The 16,170-nt window shown below is 28.8% G+C and overlaps 2 protein-coding genes across 2 annotated transcripts; one reads left to right on the top strand and one right to left on the bottom strand.

Moving 5' to 3' along the window:
- Positions 1-6,284: 6,284 nt before the first annotated feature.
- LOC123011353 lies at positions 6,285-7,645 on the bottom strand. The gene is made up of 2 exons (XM_044408745.1): positions 6,691-7,645; positions 6,285-6,638 (listed from the first exon to the last, which is right to left on the bottom strand). The coding sequence occupies exons 1-2, from the start codon at positions 7,601-7,603 to the stop codon at positions 6,505-6,507; spliced, it is 1,047 nt and encodes a 348-aa protein (XP_044264680.1). The 5' UTR covers positions 7,604-7,645; the 3' UTR covers positions 6,285-6,504.
- Positions 7,646-11,863: 4,218 nt separating this feature from the next.
- Positions 11,864-14,136, top strand: LOC123011299. The gene is made up of 3 exons (XM_044408670.1): positions 11,864-12,291; positions 13,374-13,842; positions 13,889-14,136. Exons 1-3 carry the CDS (start codon positions 11,947-11,949, stop codon positions 14,026-14,028), a joined length of 954 nt encoding a protein of 317 aa, XP_044264605.1. The 5' UTR covers positions 11,864-11,946; the 3' UTR covers positions 14,029-14,136.
- Positions 14,137-16,170: the final 2,034 nt, after the last annotated feature.

Here is a 16,170-nt window from a genome sequence, read left to right on the forward strand (position 1 = left end):
TGTTTTTGTAAAATTAAATGAATACTATACAGGGTGTAACGAACACATTGGGACAAAGAGTTACCTGAGATTCTTCAAGTTAAAATAAAGTGATTTAACCCAACTTACCTCTATATCAAGTTGCACCATTTAAAAGTTTACAGGACGCCAATGAAATTATAATTTTTGTTTTAATTAATAAGTAATTACATTATTGTTAAAAAAATGAAAACCTAAAATTTTTTAATACAAATTTAAAATCAATAATAAATGGCCAACCTTCGAAATTTTGCTTAAATTATTTTTTACTCTAAAACCAAGGCCAATACAAAAATTTTGTAAAATACAAAAATTGTGTAGAAATAATGTACCTTTTGAATATAAGAAGAATTGCGCCACTCGGATTACGTATAATAAAAATATGGTTTAATAAATACATACTCGTACACTTGAGTGCAAAAAAAACGCAAATTGTCAAAAACAACATTGTCAAATTTTTCAAAGATTTCCATAGTGTGAAAAGGGTTGTTCCCAAAAAGGTTAGAAAACTATCAAAAGAAGTGTCTTGTCAGTGTAGTGTCATAGTCAGTGTTAAAAACGAAATGGAAAGACATGGAAAAACTTGATAGAAGTTTGGGAGATGCCTGACAATTATGAAATTGTGAATTGTGACAAAGACAATGTCAAAAAACTGGCATTTATTAACAGGCCAAATTACTTTATAAAAAAAAATAGTTTGCATTTTTTTTTGCACTCAAGTGTATGTGTTAAGTTGTTAATAGTGAATGAAATTAAAACAAAAGAAATATCACCGAAACATGTGGTTTTGATATCAAATTGCCTGTAGCAAATTTCATAAAAATCGATTACTCCATTAAAAAGTTAATAAAGAAAAACGAAAATAATTTTTAAGCTTTGGCCCTCTCTATTTTTTAAACAGTGCAGCTTGGTATAGAGGTAGAGGTCAAGGGATCATAGAAGGATATCGATAGATGGAGCCAATGCGTGCGTACTCGGTGTAATGGGGAAACTACAAGTGATATTAATTTTTGTATAAATAAGTTTTTTGCTATAAAACTAATAATAGTTACTTATTCAATCCTCTATGTTAAAATTTAATTTTATCTACTCTTTTCTTCATGTTAAAATGAAATTTTATCGTCTAGATGATAAAAAAAAATACATCTATTGTTGTATATCTGCGGTTGTTAGTTGCCAACGATCTTTGACATTAGATTTCATTGTTGAATTTTACTTTGAGATTTATAAACATCGACCAAATTGACTACAAAATTAGTGAGGATTGAATAAAATTTTATATTGTACACGATGATAAAATTTTCATTATCTAATGTTTCGTTTTACTTTGTAGTCACCTACCAGAATTTCTTGAATATGAACAGTAGATAAAAAGTACTGTATTTCACTGTTAGGCGATAAAAGACTACTTTATCTACTGAAATTAGTTGATAAAATATAAACAGTAGATACAAATTACTTTATTTCACTAGACGATAAAAGACTACTTTATTTACTGAAGTTAGTTGATAAAAGCACTCTTCAACATTGAGTACAAAATAAAATATGTTTACTATTCTTATAGTTAATGGTAAAGATGTTAATGCAATGGTATACCTACATTTTGATAAGTACATATTTAATTTAATTTAAAATTTGTGTTTTTTTCCATAATATAATGTACTTATGTAATAAAAATATGTATAGGATCATCTGCAGTTCAACTTGTACACAGTAAAAACTAATTAAAATCTTGTGGTTTGGAAATGGACTTTATTTTTAAATATTTTGAATCTTTTTGGACAATTTCTAATAACTTTCAAATGGTTACTGAGTAAGTATTGCAATTTATAAAAGAACAAAATTAAAATATTTTTATTACTGTACTTAGAATATTTGTTTTGTTCAAATAAATAAGTGCGAATACACGCCACTATACAGCCCCTATACAGGCTGCGCCAGAACTCGCGCCCCAGAGAAAAATGTCATATGAGGAACTTGGAAAAAATTTAAAAAAAATTATCTATAAAAATTTCGAAGTTATGAGGGTTTAAATCTTGCACTTTGATTCTATTTATTTCTGTTAGAAAAATAATTTTCTAAGTTTTTTTGCTATAGGCTATTAAATGTGGAAACAAGAAGGAAGTTGTATCCTAAATTGTAATTCTATTCAATGTTATTTGTGGCTTTTATTGGCAAAATTTTTGTACCTTTACTAAATAATTGTAAAAAAAACATATACAAGATCACCAGTATCATTAAATAGACATAAAAAATGTCGAATGTCAAAAAATAAATGTCAATTTTTTTTGACAGATAGAATTTTTTAAACATCTTTTTTATGTTCCTGGTATCTTATGTTACTTGAAAATTTTCTGTGGGGCGCAAGTTCTGGCGCACCCTGTATTTACAAATGGATTCCTCCGCGATCAGTTTTCGTCTCTGTGCATCCCTTCCATCGATATCCTTCTACGATTCTCTGACCTCTAAGTTGTTTAAATCACTTTATTTTGACCTGGAAAATTTCAGGTTACTCTTTGTCCCCATCTTTTCGTTACACCCTGTATAATACATAAATGAAATATTACACAACAGTTTTATTAAAGAGCGTGACCTTTACTGTTTTTATCGTCATTCATTTATAGAAACTCAATTCGCCGAAATTAAGACCACCCACGTTGAAATATGATGTTAAGTAATTAATGTATAAATAATACTATTCCAAAAAATTAAAGAAACAAAAAAATTTCCTAAATTTTTTGGTGATTTTTGACAGGCTATAAATGGTCGTATTCTTCTTTTCATATTAATGTGCCTCAAGTAGGTTGTAGAGGTCTAAATGAATCTTTACTTTAAAGGCCGATTTACACAAAAAGTGTCATTAATGTCAGAACAAATTTAATTACATCAATAATGACAAATAAATTTATGTTTGCTATTCTATGTTAATTACGTTGTTAATTTTAATCATTGTTGGCTACTTGGGGTACACATTTATTTAAAAAAATTATTTTTGGGTAAGATTGAGTTTAGGATTGTTTGAATTTTAGCATGGTTGCCACCTTAAAGTGATCCCTTTCAACGACTACTACGATGCACATTAATATGAAAACGATTATATCTAGATTAAACAAAAAAAACTATTTTGAAGCTTTAAGAGTCTAGTTTTGAGATCTTTTGGCAATTTTTTTTTCTGTGCTATGGTTATCACGTAATCTTAAGTAATAGTGCGAGAAAAAGAAATTCTAAATTTTTTTTTTTTACTTTTGGTCCACGCACGTGGATTTCTCGGACCGATTGATTAAACTTCTGCAAAAGAATTAAATGAACAATTGCACATATTGTTTCTGAACATTGCCTAATCTTCATGAAAATGAAAAAAACATTTTTTTTGACTTTCTTACAATTTTGCATTCGTTATTTGCTTAAAGTAAAAAAAAATAAACAAAAGTTGTTTTTTGATTATTTTTTTGAAAATTTGTAAAACATTTAAGAAACAATACTGCTTAATTTTTGAAAAAAAATTCAAAAATATGTTTTAGGTTTTTTTAATTTGAAAAAAAGAAACAATACTGATTAATTTTTGAAGTAATTTTCGAAATTCTTTTTCAAATTTAACTAATGCAAAATTGTAAAAGAAAGCTGAAAAAAATTGTTTTTCTCATCTTGACGAAGATTAGCAAAAGTATTGCATAAAATGTTCCCAAAAACAGTTACACAAAGTGCTTATTGTGAGGCGGAAATAGAAAAATTCTATTTAAATGTTTTTAACTTAATTCTTAATTTATAGTACTCAATATTTTAATTTCCAGGTAAAAACAAAATAATATGTAAATTGTAAATTATTATGAAAAAAGATGATTAGCCTAAGAGTTGCGATAACCATAAATTCAGGTTAGATGAACACAACAAGCTTATTTTTCTCTTTGTTATTTGTCAGTTATATTGAAATATTTTCGACGATGTGTAATTTATGATCAAAATTTCGGTCAATATTTGAACTGCGGAAAAATCGAGGGCTAAAGTGATAACGTTTTGTCTATTTTTACGCAATGTTCGCATACTATTTACTATGATAAAATTCTATCCACTTCAGAATTTTTTTATACAAGGACACACAATGTAGTAATAACACTTTTTTTATTCGGATTTTATTTTACACAGATTTATTCAAAATTTTAGTTTTTTATTGTTTGGCACTGAATTCAAGTTGAAACAGCTCCGTTCTTCCTTAGCTCAGTTATTATTTAAGTGGGAATTTTGATATTTTGTAGACTTTATTTATATTCTAGAGCGCATTTCAGGAAAATATTTTTTGATTATACAGGGTGTCCCAAAATAAGATACAATACAAAGTTATATGAAACATATGTTGTTTTTTTAAACATCATATGTTTCTTGGCATTTTTGAATGTAGCTTTTAATTTCAATGTTTTTACTTTTATTAGTCGATTTTGCTTAGTTTTTGAATTAAGTTGTTTTTTTTGGCGAAAACATTCTCTTTTTAAAAATCTATTATACAATAGATAGCTGGAATTTTTTTTACCACTGTAAAGAGGATAATAAGACTATAACATATTTTTATTCTTCGACACTGTCAAAATTTACTGTTTTCCTCCCGTGTAAGGAAGTTTTGACAACTGTTTGGCATTTCTCAATACAAAACGTCAAATTATTTTTAACAGATTTAAAGCAAGTTTATGCTTTGTTGACTCTAACTCGAAGAATAAAATGTTGTATTCCACTCGTTTGAGTGTAAATCGGACGCTTTATTCCACCTCGTGGATGGTAAACCACTCGTTACACTCGTGGTTTAAAAATCCACTCGGTCAAATAAAGAGTCCGATTTACACTCAAACTCGTCGAATAAATAACTATTAATGTATTGCAGTCTAATAAAAGTTAAAAAAATGTCTTTTTAAAAGTTAAATAAAAAAATTGAAATGGAACACACAATCTAAAAAAATTAACTTTTGATGTCTAGAATAGATAAATCAAAAGATATTTAATTTTAAATGTTTATTGCAGCAACAATGCCTATTATTAAAGTGAGGATTGTTGATACTAATTCCACTTATCGATCACTTATATGGAATTCGTCCAGAAATTGTAAAAGCCGACATAAATATTTTTTTAATGTACATGTATATCTTTTAAGTCATTAACTGTAGACACTTAAAAGTAAATGTTTTTGGAAAGATCATTTAATAATCTCTTAGATGTAAAACAAAAAATAGGGTGTTCCATCTAAATTCTTTAGGTTATTTAACTTTTAACAAACTTTGACATTTTTTTAACTTTTTGCCTGCAAAAAAAATGTTATAGTCTTAAAGTTTGTACCCTTCCTCTTTACAGTGCATTTTTTTCCAGCTGTCTTAACATTTTGTGTAATATTTTTTTTTAAAAGAGGATGTTTTCGCCAAAAAAAACAACTTAATACAAAAACTAAGCAAAATCAACTAATAGAAGTTTAGCTTAAAATTCAAAAATGCCAATAATCATATGGTGTTTCACTTAAAAAAACATAAGTTTATATTGTAACTTATTTTGGTCCAGCCTGTATAATCAAAAATATTTTCCTCAAATGTGCTCTTGAATATAAATAAAGTCTACAAAATATCAAAATTTCCACTTAAATAATAACTGAGCTACAGAAGACCGGAGCTGAGATGAATCACCCTGTATATCGGTAAAACATTTGTTAATATTTAAAATAAAAAAATAGTATAAAATTTTATATAATAAAAACCGTTTTTTTATACGAGTGTCTGTGTTAAAAAAAGTTATGTGGCCCTTAAGGGCACAAACGCATTAAATTTTTTATAACTACATTATTAATCATATTAATTTCTTTATTTAAAAAAGTCAGGTATTTTTAGTTTGAGTTTCCATATTTTTCCAATAATTTTTTAACGTTAGTTTTAATTTAATATTTATTTTTAAGTGTGATTCTTGTTGACATTATTCAAAAGAGCAAAATTTTTGGCAGTTGAAAGTCAAAAGGTTACTGATAAATTATAAAAATATGCATAATATAAATTTTTGAAGAAGGTTAACACTGAATTACACGTACACAAAAAATACAGTGTAGACTTTGTTGTCAATGTTAACACAGAGCAATAGTGACCTATTTCTTCTTATGTAGGTAACAATTTTTAATAGCGAAAAAGATAAGAAATGTAGGGTAAGTACACAAAAAGTGGGAAAAACAAAAACGATTGGATATTTTTTAATTAAATCTGTTCCACTATTTTCCTACAATTTTTGTTACTTTATTTACTATATAGATATGTCAAAAATCATGTTTATTTTTTACATCCTTGACTTGTGGTCGTATCTCCGACCCGATTACGTTCTAAACCCTCTTTCTATCAAATAAAACGACGCAAATATTTATTTTTTACATTTTTTGATCCATTTATACAACAAATGAAATTAAACAAAGTTAAACGGTAGAAAGTCAAATTAATACCACTACTGGCAGTGTTTTTTTTTAATAAACTACAATTAGTTGCATCGCAATCCGTTTTGGTCAGCAACACAAGGCGGCGCCCCTCTTCTGCAAAGATCCGAACATCCGGACGATTTGAAACATTGTGAAGGATTGTAATTTCCACCACAAGTGTAACAACTGTTACAATCTAGAAAATACAACATAAATATTAACAGAAGTACAAATGACAAAAACTGTACCTCCACGACGATAATTTCCACAATAGGCGTAAGGCCAATTACGTATAAATTGACAATTTTGAGTTCTTTCGTCGTCGTTTTGTTCAATTGTAACCACTGGACTTGTACAAGAACTGGAACATTCTCTATGCCGTCTTATAAAACACCTACTTTCGCCCCCTTCAGCAGTATAACATTGCCTGGGGTGCAAAACGGTGCAACAATTTTCTTGTGTAGCTTGAGGATAAATAAATTGTGGAATTTGAGGTTGTGGTTGTACAATTGGAATTGGTTGAGGAATTGGTATATACTCAATATGGCCATTGGAACTATTTGTGTAGGATCTCGTCTCATCGCTGTGTGACAAATTAATGTTGTTAATGTTAGTCGTATTGACATAAACCGGGATGGTTATGTTATTGAAATTATGAACAACGTTGTGAATGTCAACCTGTGTTGTCAAATTTACCAAATTATTGTTGGTATTGTTGACAATGACACTGGATGGTTGCGGCGGTTCCACAATAATCGCATCATTACTATTTTCAATCTTGTCTTTGCAACCTCCACAGTTGTTGGCACAACTGTTGATGCATTGATTGGTTGTACATTGACTGGAACATCTGTTGACACACGAGGAACACGATTGGCTGTTGCAGGATTGGGGTTGATTTTGGCAGGATGTTTGGCAACCCCGAACGCAGTTGTTTGTGCATTGCACACTGTTGCAGTCGTTGGCACACTGGTTGACGCACTGGTTGCAACTTATGCTGGAACAACACACGTTGTTGCTGCAGCTGTTGCAACTGCGACCGTCGCAAGTGTTACAACCGCCGTTTGAGCAAATTTGACGCTTTTCAATATTTCGGATTGATGTGGAGAGAGAGATTTGCAAGGTGAGGGCCAGGAAAAGGCAGAAAAGTGGAAGCTTCATCTGAAAATTTGGTCTAACTTTTTAGGATAATTTTCAGATAACATACCATTTGCAACACACTTCTTAATCAACTGGACATTCTATTCTAATTTTGCTAGTTTATATAATATTTTTATCGCAATGATAAAAATACATTTTTGAGTTGTGACACTGTTATTAATGTAAAAACCATTAAACTTTTATTTACATTATAACAATTTTTTGTTTTACTACAGAAAAAAAGAAATTACTTTTTTTTTTAATTTCTCCTTGCTGAAATTATGGGGTAAGCTAGAGAGTTCCAGACATTACTAAAAACTAAAAAAGAAAAAAATTATAATTTATTGTTTTCACACAGATAGGTATGTACCTATTTTAGCATTTTGGAAAAAAACTTTAAGGCAATACTTTTGATTTTACACGATTATTTATAACAAATGCCTCGTATTATTATAAATAAGTTCAATAACACAGTAAATAAAATCATTTCGGCTATTTTATCTTATCAAAATGGCCATGTCCATCTTTCATTATCTCTTTTTAGGTTACTGTTATTATTATTTTTAGTTAAAAAATAATGTAATAGAGAAGGAAATAATTAAATGTGGGTTTTTACGTTATTATCAATCCTCAAAATTTATATTTGGTTAGGATTACGTCAATTGTATCTTTACATTATTTAACATTTCGTTTTTCGTTTTAGCATTTTTGACAGTGTTTGAAGTTTAATTATTTTTAGCACGTTATTGTTTCCAAACATATTGTCATATCAACAAGAAATTACTCCCTAGGATTTTGGGATGTTCGTGAATAGGTTGTCATAAATTTGGTTAGGTTGGTTTCTGGTAACAAACAAAAAATATTGTAACTACTGTCAAAATTTAGGTTAAGTCACCTGTCAGCTTGTATGTAAAATTCAATTATTGATAGTTGACAGCAGGTTGACAGGAAACGTCAACCGTCTACAACAACCCTAGGCATTCAAAATTACTTCTGAAAATTCTAGTTACCAACAACATAAAAAACGTAATATTCCTAAAAGTCTAAATCCTAGGTGGTAATTTCTTGTTGACAAATCTGTATACAGTATGTCCCCAGATTGAGTTTACAAGCGGAAAAAAATTTTTTTGATTACAAAGAAAAAACATTTTTTGCTTTACCTGAAACACGCAAATCTGTGATTAAAACCTCATTATTCTAACTCACTAAAAAGAAAAATTAATTTTTTTCTTAATTTTGGAGAAGTAAAGCTTTGGCTAAATAATTTTGTAAAAATTTATAGATGTGTCGAGGGACATTTGATACACTATGTCCCTGGATTGAGTTTACAAGAGGAAAAAAAATTATCCTTCATTTTACGCCAAAACTGTAAAGGAAAAAAAACATTTTTTGTTTTACCTGAAACGAGCAAATCTGTAATTAAAACTTTATTTTTCTAACTCAGTAGAAAGTAAAGTTCATTTTTTTCTTGGACTTGGAATAATTTTTGTCTGCTTTTTAAGTCTTATCACATTGGCAGTTTTATTTATTTGACAACTACCGGGTGATTCTTAAATAGACCGACAAAATTTTATCCTTGGTAGTATCATATGAGAACATACTGGAAAAAATATTAAAAAAATTCTTTGTTTAACCGTTCTCCAAATAAAATTTAATGAAGTTATTTTCGAGGTAAAGTGTACGCCACTGATGTGTTCGTAAATAGTATTAGCACAGGTAGTGGAAACCATGGTATTAATTTGATCAAAATGTACTTGATCATTGCAACAATTCATAAACGCCGTAAGTGGCACGGATCAAGGGGGTTCTGCCCCTAGAAAATATCAACGTAAAAAGGGTACAGATTATTTCCATTTATCCTTGGAAAGCTGTAATAAAATTTTGTCGGTCTATTTAAGAATCACCCTGTATATGTCACTTTGAAAATTAATTTGTTAATTGAATAATAATAGTTCTTCTTAAAAATGACTTTGTTTCTTATCTTAAAGCTGTTTTTATGAGTTGCCATTTATTAAAATTATATTTTTCAAAAACATTTTTGTTACTTAACTTGTGTAAACTTGTCAAAATGACATCATTGTCAAAAAAATAAAACCGCCAATGTGATAAGACTTAAAAAGCAGAGAAAAATTGTCCAAAATCAAGAGAAAACTTAACTTTTCTTTTCAGTGAATCAGAATAATCAAATTTTAAGTACAGATTTGCTCGTTTCAGGTGAAGCAAAAAATGTTTTTCCTTGCAGTTTTGGCGTAAAATCAAAGATATTTTTTTTCCTCTTGTAAACCCAATCTGAGTTTATAAGAAATACATACTATATGTATTTCTTCGACTAAATTACTATCTTTTTGAAAAAGGTACTTAAATTAGTGCCGACTTCAATTATAGATATCTCAGTCCACTCTTTGGTGTAATTTTGGCATAATTAGTCAATGTAAATTGCTCTTTTATAAATTGTGTCTGTTTAAAAAGTGATGTATGCAGTGAGGATTTTATGTCGCTTTATCTTCAATTAAAAAAAAAACACGTCGATCTATTGGTGTCATTCAATGATGTCTAAAGTGTGTCTGTAATTTTAGAGAAACGAAATAAAAAATTGATTTTTGCAACACGAGTTTTCTAGTTTAAAAATCTCAGCCTCTCTCCGGTTGCTCGAATTTAAGATAAGACATTAAATACTTCACAATAAGACATTTCGTTATAGAAAGAATTTTACTGAAAACAATAATTAAAACTAATGAAAACAGAAATTTTTGCTTCATCTCATATTTTTGACTTGTTTCGAAAATGTTGTTTTAAGGATCGAAAAAAAGTGTAGGAGACAAAGTTATAGAAAATTAAATTTGCAATTTGCAAAGTAAGGTGGCATTATTACAACAATAAAGAAACCGTAAAAATGCGTCATTTTCTTACACATCTATGGTGGATTTATGCTTCCATATTTAAGATTTATCATTTAAGATTTAATTTAAGAATTAACGGATTTAACATTTTACTAAATTTTCGAATTTATACTTCTAAATTAATCAAAAACTACTTATTTAAGTATACACCGATGTAAATCTCATATTTTACACAAACATTTGCTAAATTAATGACGATTTCTGACAATCTATATACAGGGTGAATATAAAGTATGGAACCAAGCGGTTTTATTTTTAATCATTTGCCTCCAGAAAATAATAATTAGTATAAATTAAAGTAATATAAAAAATGTGATCGTATTTTCAGAACGAAATTTTGTTTTGTTTTTGAGTTATGCGATTTTTTTTGTCAAAATTGCAATTTATGTGAAAATTTTTTTTTGAAAAAATTAAATTAAAGCAGATAGTTGTAATCCTTAGAGTATATGAGAAAAATGATTTTATAGTGGGTTGTCATTTAAAAAAATATTTTTTTTTTTGTAAAACACAAAAACAAAAGGAAATTTCGAAAAATTTTATTCTTGTTAAATCTTCACATTTTTATAGTACCTTATCACTCATCAATTAGTTTTTTCAAAAAATAAATAGTTTAAGCAAAAAACGTTTGGTTCCATACTTTTTATTCACCTGGTATAAATATAAACTGTATTCTCTAACAGTTTTGACGAGTGCAACATCTTCCATATTAATTCTTATTGTTTTAGAGAAAAGTTTTACTTTTCAAGTGTGATTAATGTCAATAATGACAGTCACGGATTTTATCAATTTTATTTTTCATTTAACGTAACAAGTTAAAAGTTGAGAACTCTTAAATTAAGTTAAATCTTAGACACTAAAGCTTAAATGTTAAATACAGGGCGACAAAAAAAAGTCATGTCGTGACAACTTAAGGTTTGCTCCATATAGGAGAAATGCATGTTAATAAAAAATTGCATTTTTATAAAAAATTAGCAATTAATGATAAAAAAAGTTAGAAAAAAATTATTGCAAAAACAGCAAACACTGTCTACTTTGGTACGATTTCAAATTCAGATATGACAGGAACTAACGTACTCCTTATTAGTTTTTATGAATTCTTCAGAGCTTATATGAATTTAGGCGTGTTGAAAGCACATTGAAATAAAAAAAACAATAAACTTATAAGACAAACCCAAAAATAGCAAAACTCTGAAGTTAGTCATTGTAGAAATTGAGCTGGTTAATTGTAAACATACTAATTTTAATTTCGACGACTTTGCCAGTTTTATTGTAAAATCATGAGTGACGAGTGCTACCTTAGAAACTATTTGTTATTAGCACTCCCTTTTAGTTTCAGAACTTCAACGCCTTCATTGTCAAACGTATCCTTACAAAGATAACGTTTATTGACTAACTTGCTCCCAAATTTTATCACATTTTGTATTCTTTAGCTGCAGTAAAGTTACAGTGCAATTTTTTCGCACAATGAAACCTTGTGTTGTATTTCTGGTTTTGCTCGTACTTTTGTATTTTTCGGACGCAGTTCCACATAAAAGAGAAACCTTCTGCCAAGACAACCGATGTTTGACTTGCATTGGCCGTTATTGCACCACAACATGCGAAGGAGAAGATTGCAAAAAGTGTCCTTTGGGTGACTGTTGCGATGGTTCGAAATGCAATATTTGCAGAGGCGCCAAATGTTGCGAAACATCAGAGTGCAATAGCTGCGTTACTGCATGTTTGAAGAAATGCATAGGGGAGTCGACTTGTCACTATGACTGTTTCCAAGAATGTCTACCTAACGGAAGTGGTCCATCACACGAGAATAAGGTACAATTTTAACTAATTCTGACAATAACACAAGGCGACAAAAAAAAGTCATGTCGTGACAACTTGACAAATTATACAGAGTGTTTGGTCCAAGTTGTCCCGGCTGATAACACCTAAACTTACTTCTTTTTTTCAAAAAGTAAAGATTTAAGTAATAATATTCATTCTTGGCTTTCTTAACAAATGTATCAATTTTTTTTAGCACATCCGGTGTTGCCGGAAATGCTACCAAATTTAGTTTTTCAAATGGAACACCTATGTATTTTTCCTTCAAACAATAATAATTCACATGAAAAATACTGTAAACTACTATTTATTACATTTTACTTTAAATAGAGCACTTAGAATACAATTAAAATGTTTGAATTTTATTGCAAATTTTGCAACGTAGGCGGATTTTACTTGTCAAGGTATTCATGCAAAAAGCAATATGCTTATATAAATAATTAGTACGCAGGTACTATTTATTTGTTGTAAGTAAACAAACAGTTTTTGTTTATTTTAATTATAACAAAGAAGGTGCAATTGACTATTTATAAGCAAAAGAAGAGTCTTAAAACAAATACTTTTATAAAAATGCAATTTTAAGTATGATTAACATGCATTTCTCCCATATGGTGCAATACCTGAATAGCAAACCTTAACTTCAAAAAATCATATCTTAAAAACTACTCGGAATATTATTTTAAAAATTTGGATTCTTACTAATAAAAAGATGCTCTACACGATGGTAATGATGAAAAAAAAATACTCGTAGGGTTTTTCTTAGATTATTTCGATTTACTTCGAACTTCTTCAAACACTGTTCGAAGAAAAGTTTGTTAATATTCAATTTCAAATTTTATATCATTCTAGAGGGCAAGGCCATCCCTTTAGAATGCCCTTTATTTAAAAGAAATCGGCCTAATTTCAAGTATTTTAAATTCATTTAAATTAGAAAAAAAATATTTAGTTCAAAGTGTGTGAATTTTTTTAGTGCATTTGATTTGTCTCACTGAGACGAACAAAATGATATACAATTTGTCAAGTTGTCACGACATGACTTTTGTTTGTCGCCCTGTGTAATAACAATATTTTTGAAGACGACCTACTATGGAACACCGTTGGTAAATAACTACAACTATCTGCCAGTTAATGTTACCACAATTATCAACATAACTAACTCACTTTACAACGATAATGCGATCAATAACCCAATTTTTATAAACACAACAAACCTTAATAATTATACAGGAGAGCAAAACACCTATCATCGCAAACAAGTGATTCTTGGTGATAATAACAGTGAAAAGCAAAATGAAACGCTAGTACTTTTTGACGCTCAGGAGGGAACAAACACCAAACAAAATTGCTGCGAAGTGGTACATCCTGAACTTTGTAAAACAGTACCAAGAGAAAGCAGTCGTTTGTGTTTTACAGGAAAACACAACGAGTGTTCACAAATTTGTATCGGAAAACATGTTCACATAGTTGAAGACAAAGAACAAAAACATCAGTGTGTGTCGATTGCACACAATCCATATTTCTTTTGCGGCCTTTATGTTGTTGAAAGTGAGTTTTTATGATTTGTTTTCTGTTAACAAACGAAAATTTTTAGATTGCGATGGTTGTTACGACTGCAAGAATCTTGAAAATGAAAGTGATCCTAAATGTAGTGAAGAATCGGCTTGTTCCGAGAAATGCAAGGCTTCCATGATTGATGAACAGTTCTATAACAGACTATACAGAAAAGATTGATTTTTCAAGTTGTAATTATGTAGGGAGGGAAACCCGTATTAAAACGTTTTTAGAACAATATGTTTTTTTAATAGTGTAAAAATAGTAATTAAAGTCTTACACATTGAATATTTTTTTTAATGTCCTTATTTTTGAAATCTTCAAATAAATCCAATTTTTGTCCGAAAGACTTGACAAAAATGTTCATACGCAATTTTTATGTTCATTTAATTTCAAATAACTAGGTACAGTTGGAGACAAAATATTTTGGTCGTTAATGTCACTTGAGTGACATTAAATTGTAAAGCATGCTTTAGAACTGCTAACCCTATTTTTAGTTACTGTCAATTATTTTTAGCTGTCATTAATTTGAAATTGTCATTCATTTTAACGTTAAAGCTTGAATTACATTAAAGTGTCAAAAAAGTGACGAACAAAGTATTTTGTCTCCAACTGTACCTATTTAAATTATTAATTTATCAACAGTTAGTGTTATAATCTGTGTATAATTTGGCCGTTTCCGTTGTAGTTAAATTTCAGTCTACGACCTTAAAAACTTGTTTTTTTTTTAAATTTCGATTAAAAAAATTTCAAGGATGTATTTATTTCAAAATTTACTCAAATCGTTGTGACTTAGTTTTCAAATATCAGGAAATACATATCTGAAAAGTAGTGCTGATAAAGTAGTATGAAATAAATGTCATATTATATAGAATGTTGGGGAAAACCCCATAAGCTGTACTATTATTATTTTTTATCAGATCTCAATAAATACAGGTTGTCCCAGCGAGTTGAAAAAGTCTTTTAGTGGTAGTGGTAGTGGTCTTTAAATGGTAAAATTTAAAAAAAATTGTATAGACATTAATAGATACTCTAATCTAGTGCATCACCTACAATTTTACAATTATTTTAAATTGTACAGAATGTCCCAAAAATAAGTTACCATACAAACTTGTTTTTTTTTTTTTAAATGAAACATTTTTTGATGTAGCCTTTTAAAACAATGTTTTTACGTAAACTTTTATTAGTCGATTTCGCTTAATTTTAGAAATAAGAAGTTTTTTTTGACGAAAACATGCACTTTTTATAAATGCATTACACAAAAACTAAGACAGCTGGAACAAATTTTTTTCTTACTTCTGCAAAGAAGAAAGTACAGAATTTAAAGCCGTAGCAATTTTTTAGTGTTTTGCATTTGTAAAAATTAATAAATTAAAAACTTTGTTAAAAATCAAATAACTTAAAAAATTTAAATGGAACACTCTATTTCATTTGCAAATGCAACACACTAAAAAAATGTTACAACCTTATAGCTTGTACCTTCCTTCTTCTTTGCGGTAGTAAAAAAAAAATTCTTGATGTCTTAGTTTTTGTATAATAAATTTTTAAAAAGTGCATGTTTTTGTCAAAAAACTAAGTAAAATCGACCAATAAAAGTTAAAAACATTGTCATAAAAGTCTACATCCAAAAAGGCTAAGAAACATATGATGTTCCATTTAAAAAAACACAAGTTTGTATTGTAACTTATTTTTGAGACACGCTGTACAGTTGAAACTAATTTTAGGTGATATAAATATTTTTTTAAATTTTACCATTTAAAGATCACTAATGGACTTTTTCAACTCGCTGGGACATCCTGTATAATCTGGGTGTCTCATATATTGGCAACAATTTTTTAACTTAGTTGTAAATTGCTTAATTTAAAAGTTTTTGTTAAACTTCTTAACGCGTGTTTGACAAGAGAAAAAAATCGATTATGATAAAAAATTGGTATGTTGTAAGACAAAATTAAGAAAAGAATCGCCCATGAGTACAAAAAATTGTCTGTTGTAAGAAAAAGAGCAAAAAGCGTAAGATAACACAAAAAATGCATATTGTAAAAACGTTAGCAAAAAATTACACGAGATTACAAAAAATTGGAAAAGCGTTTGCCGAAACATAAAAATCGCTGATAGCAAAAAAGTGATCTTGTTACTTGTTACAAAAATTTGACAAGCAAAAAACATGCAATATGTCTGTGATAAACAACAAATTTAAAAAACATCGCCATATTTTGCTAAATTTTTTGTTTTACCAAGCGCTTTGCAAATGTTTTTCCCAGACACCTTGTAATTGATAATTACGGTTTAGATAAACATTGTTTTTTGGCAAGATAATGCGGC

The sequence above is a fragment of the Tribolium madens genome, unplaced genomic scaffold, assembly GCF_015345945.1.
Source record: "Tribolium madens isolate multiple individuals breed KSU strain unplaced genomic scaffold, Tmad_KSU_1.1 Scaffold_91;HRSCAF=231;Tcas5.2_LG7, whole genome shotgun sequence".
Lineage (NCBI taxonomy): Eukaryota > Metazoa > Arthropoda > Insecta > Coleoptera > Tenebrionidae > Tribolium > Tribolium madens.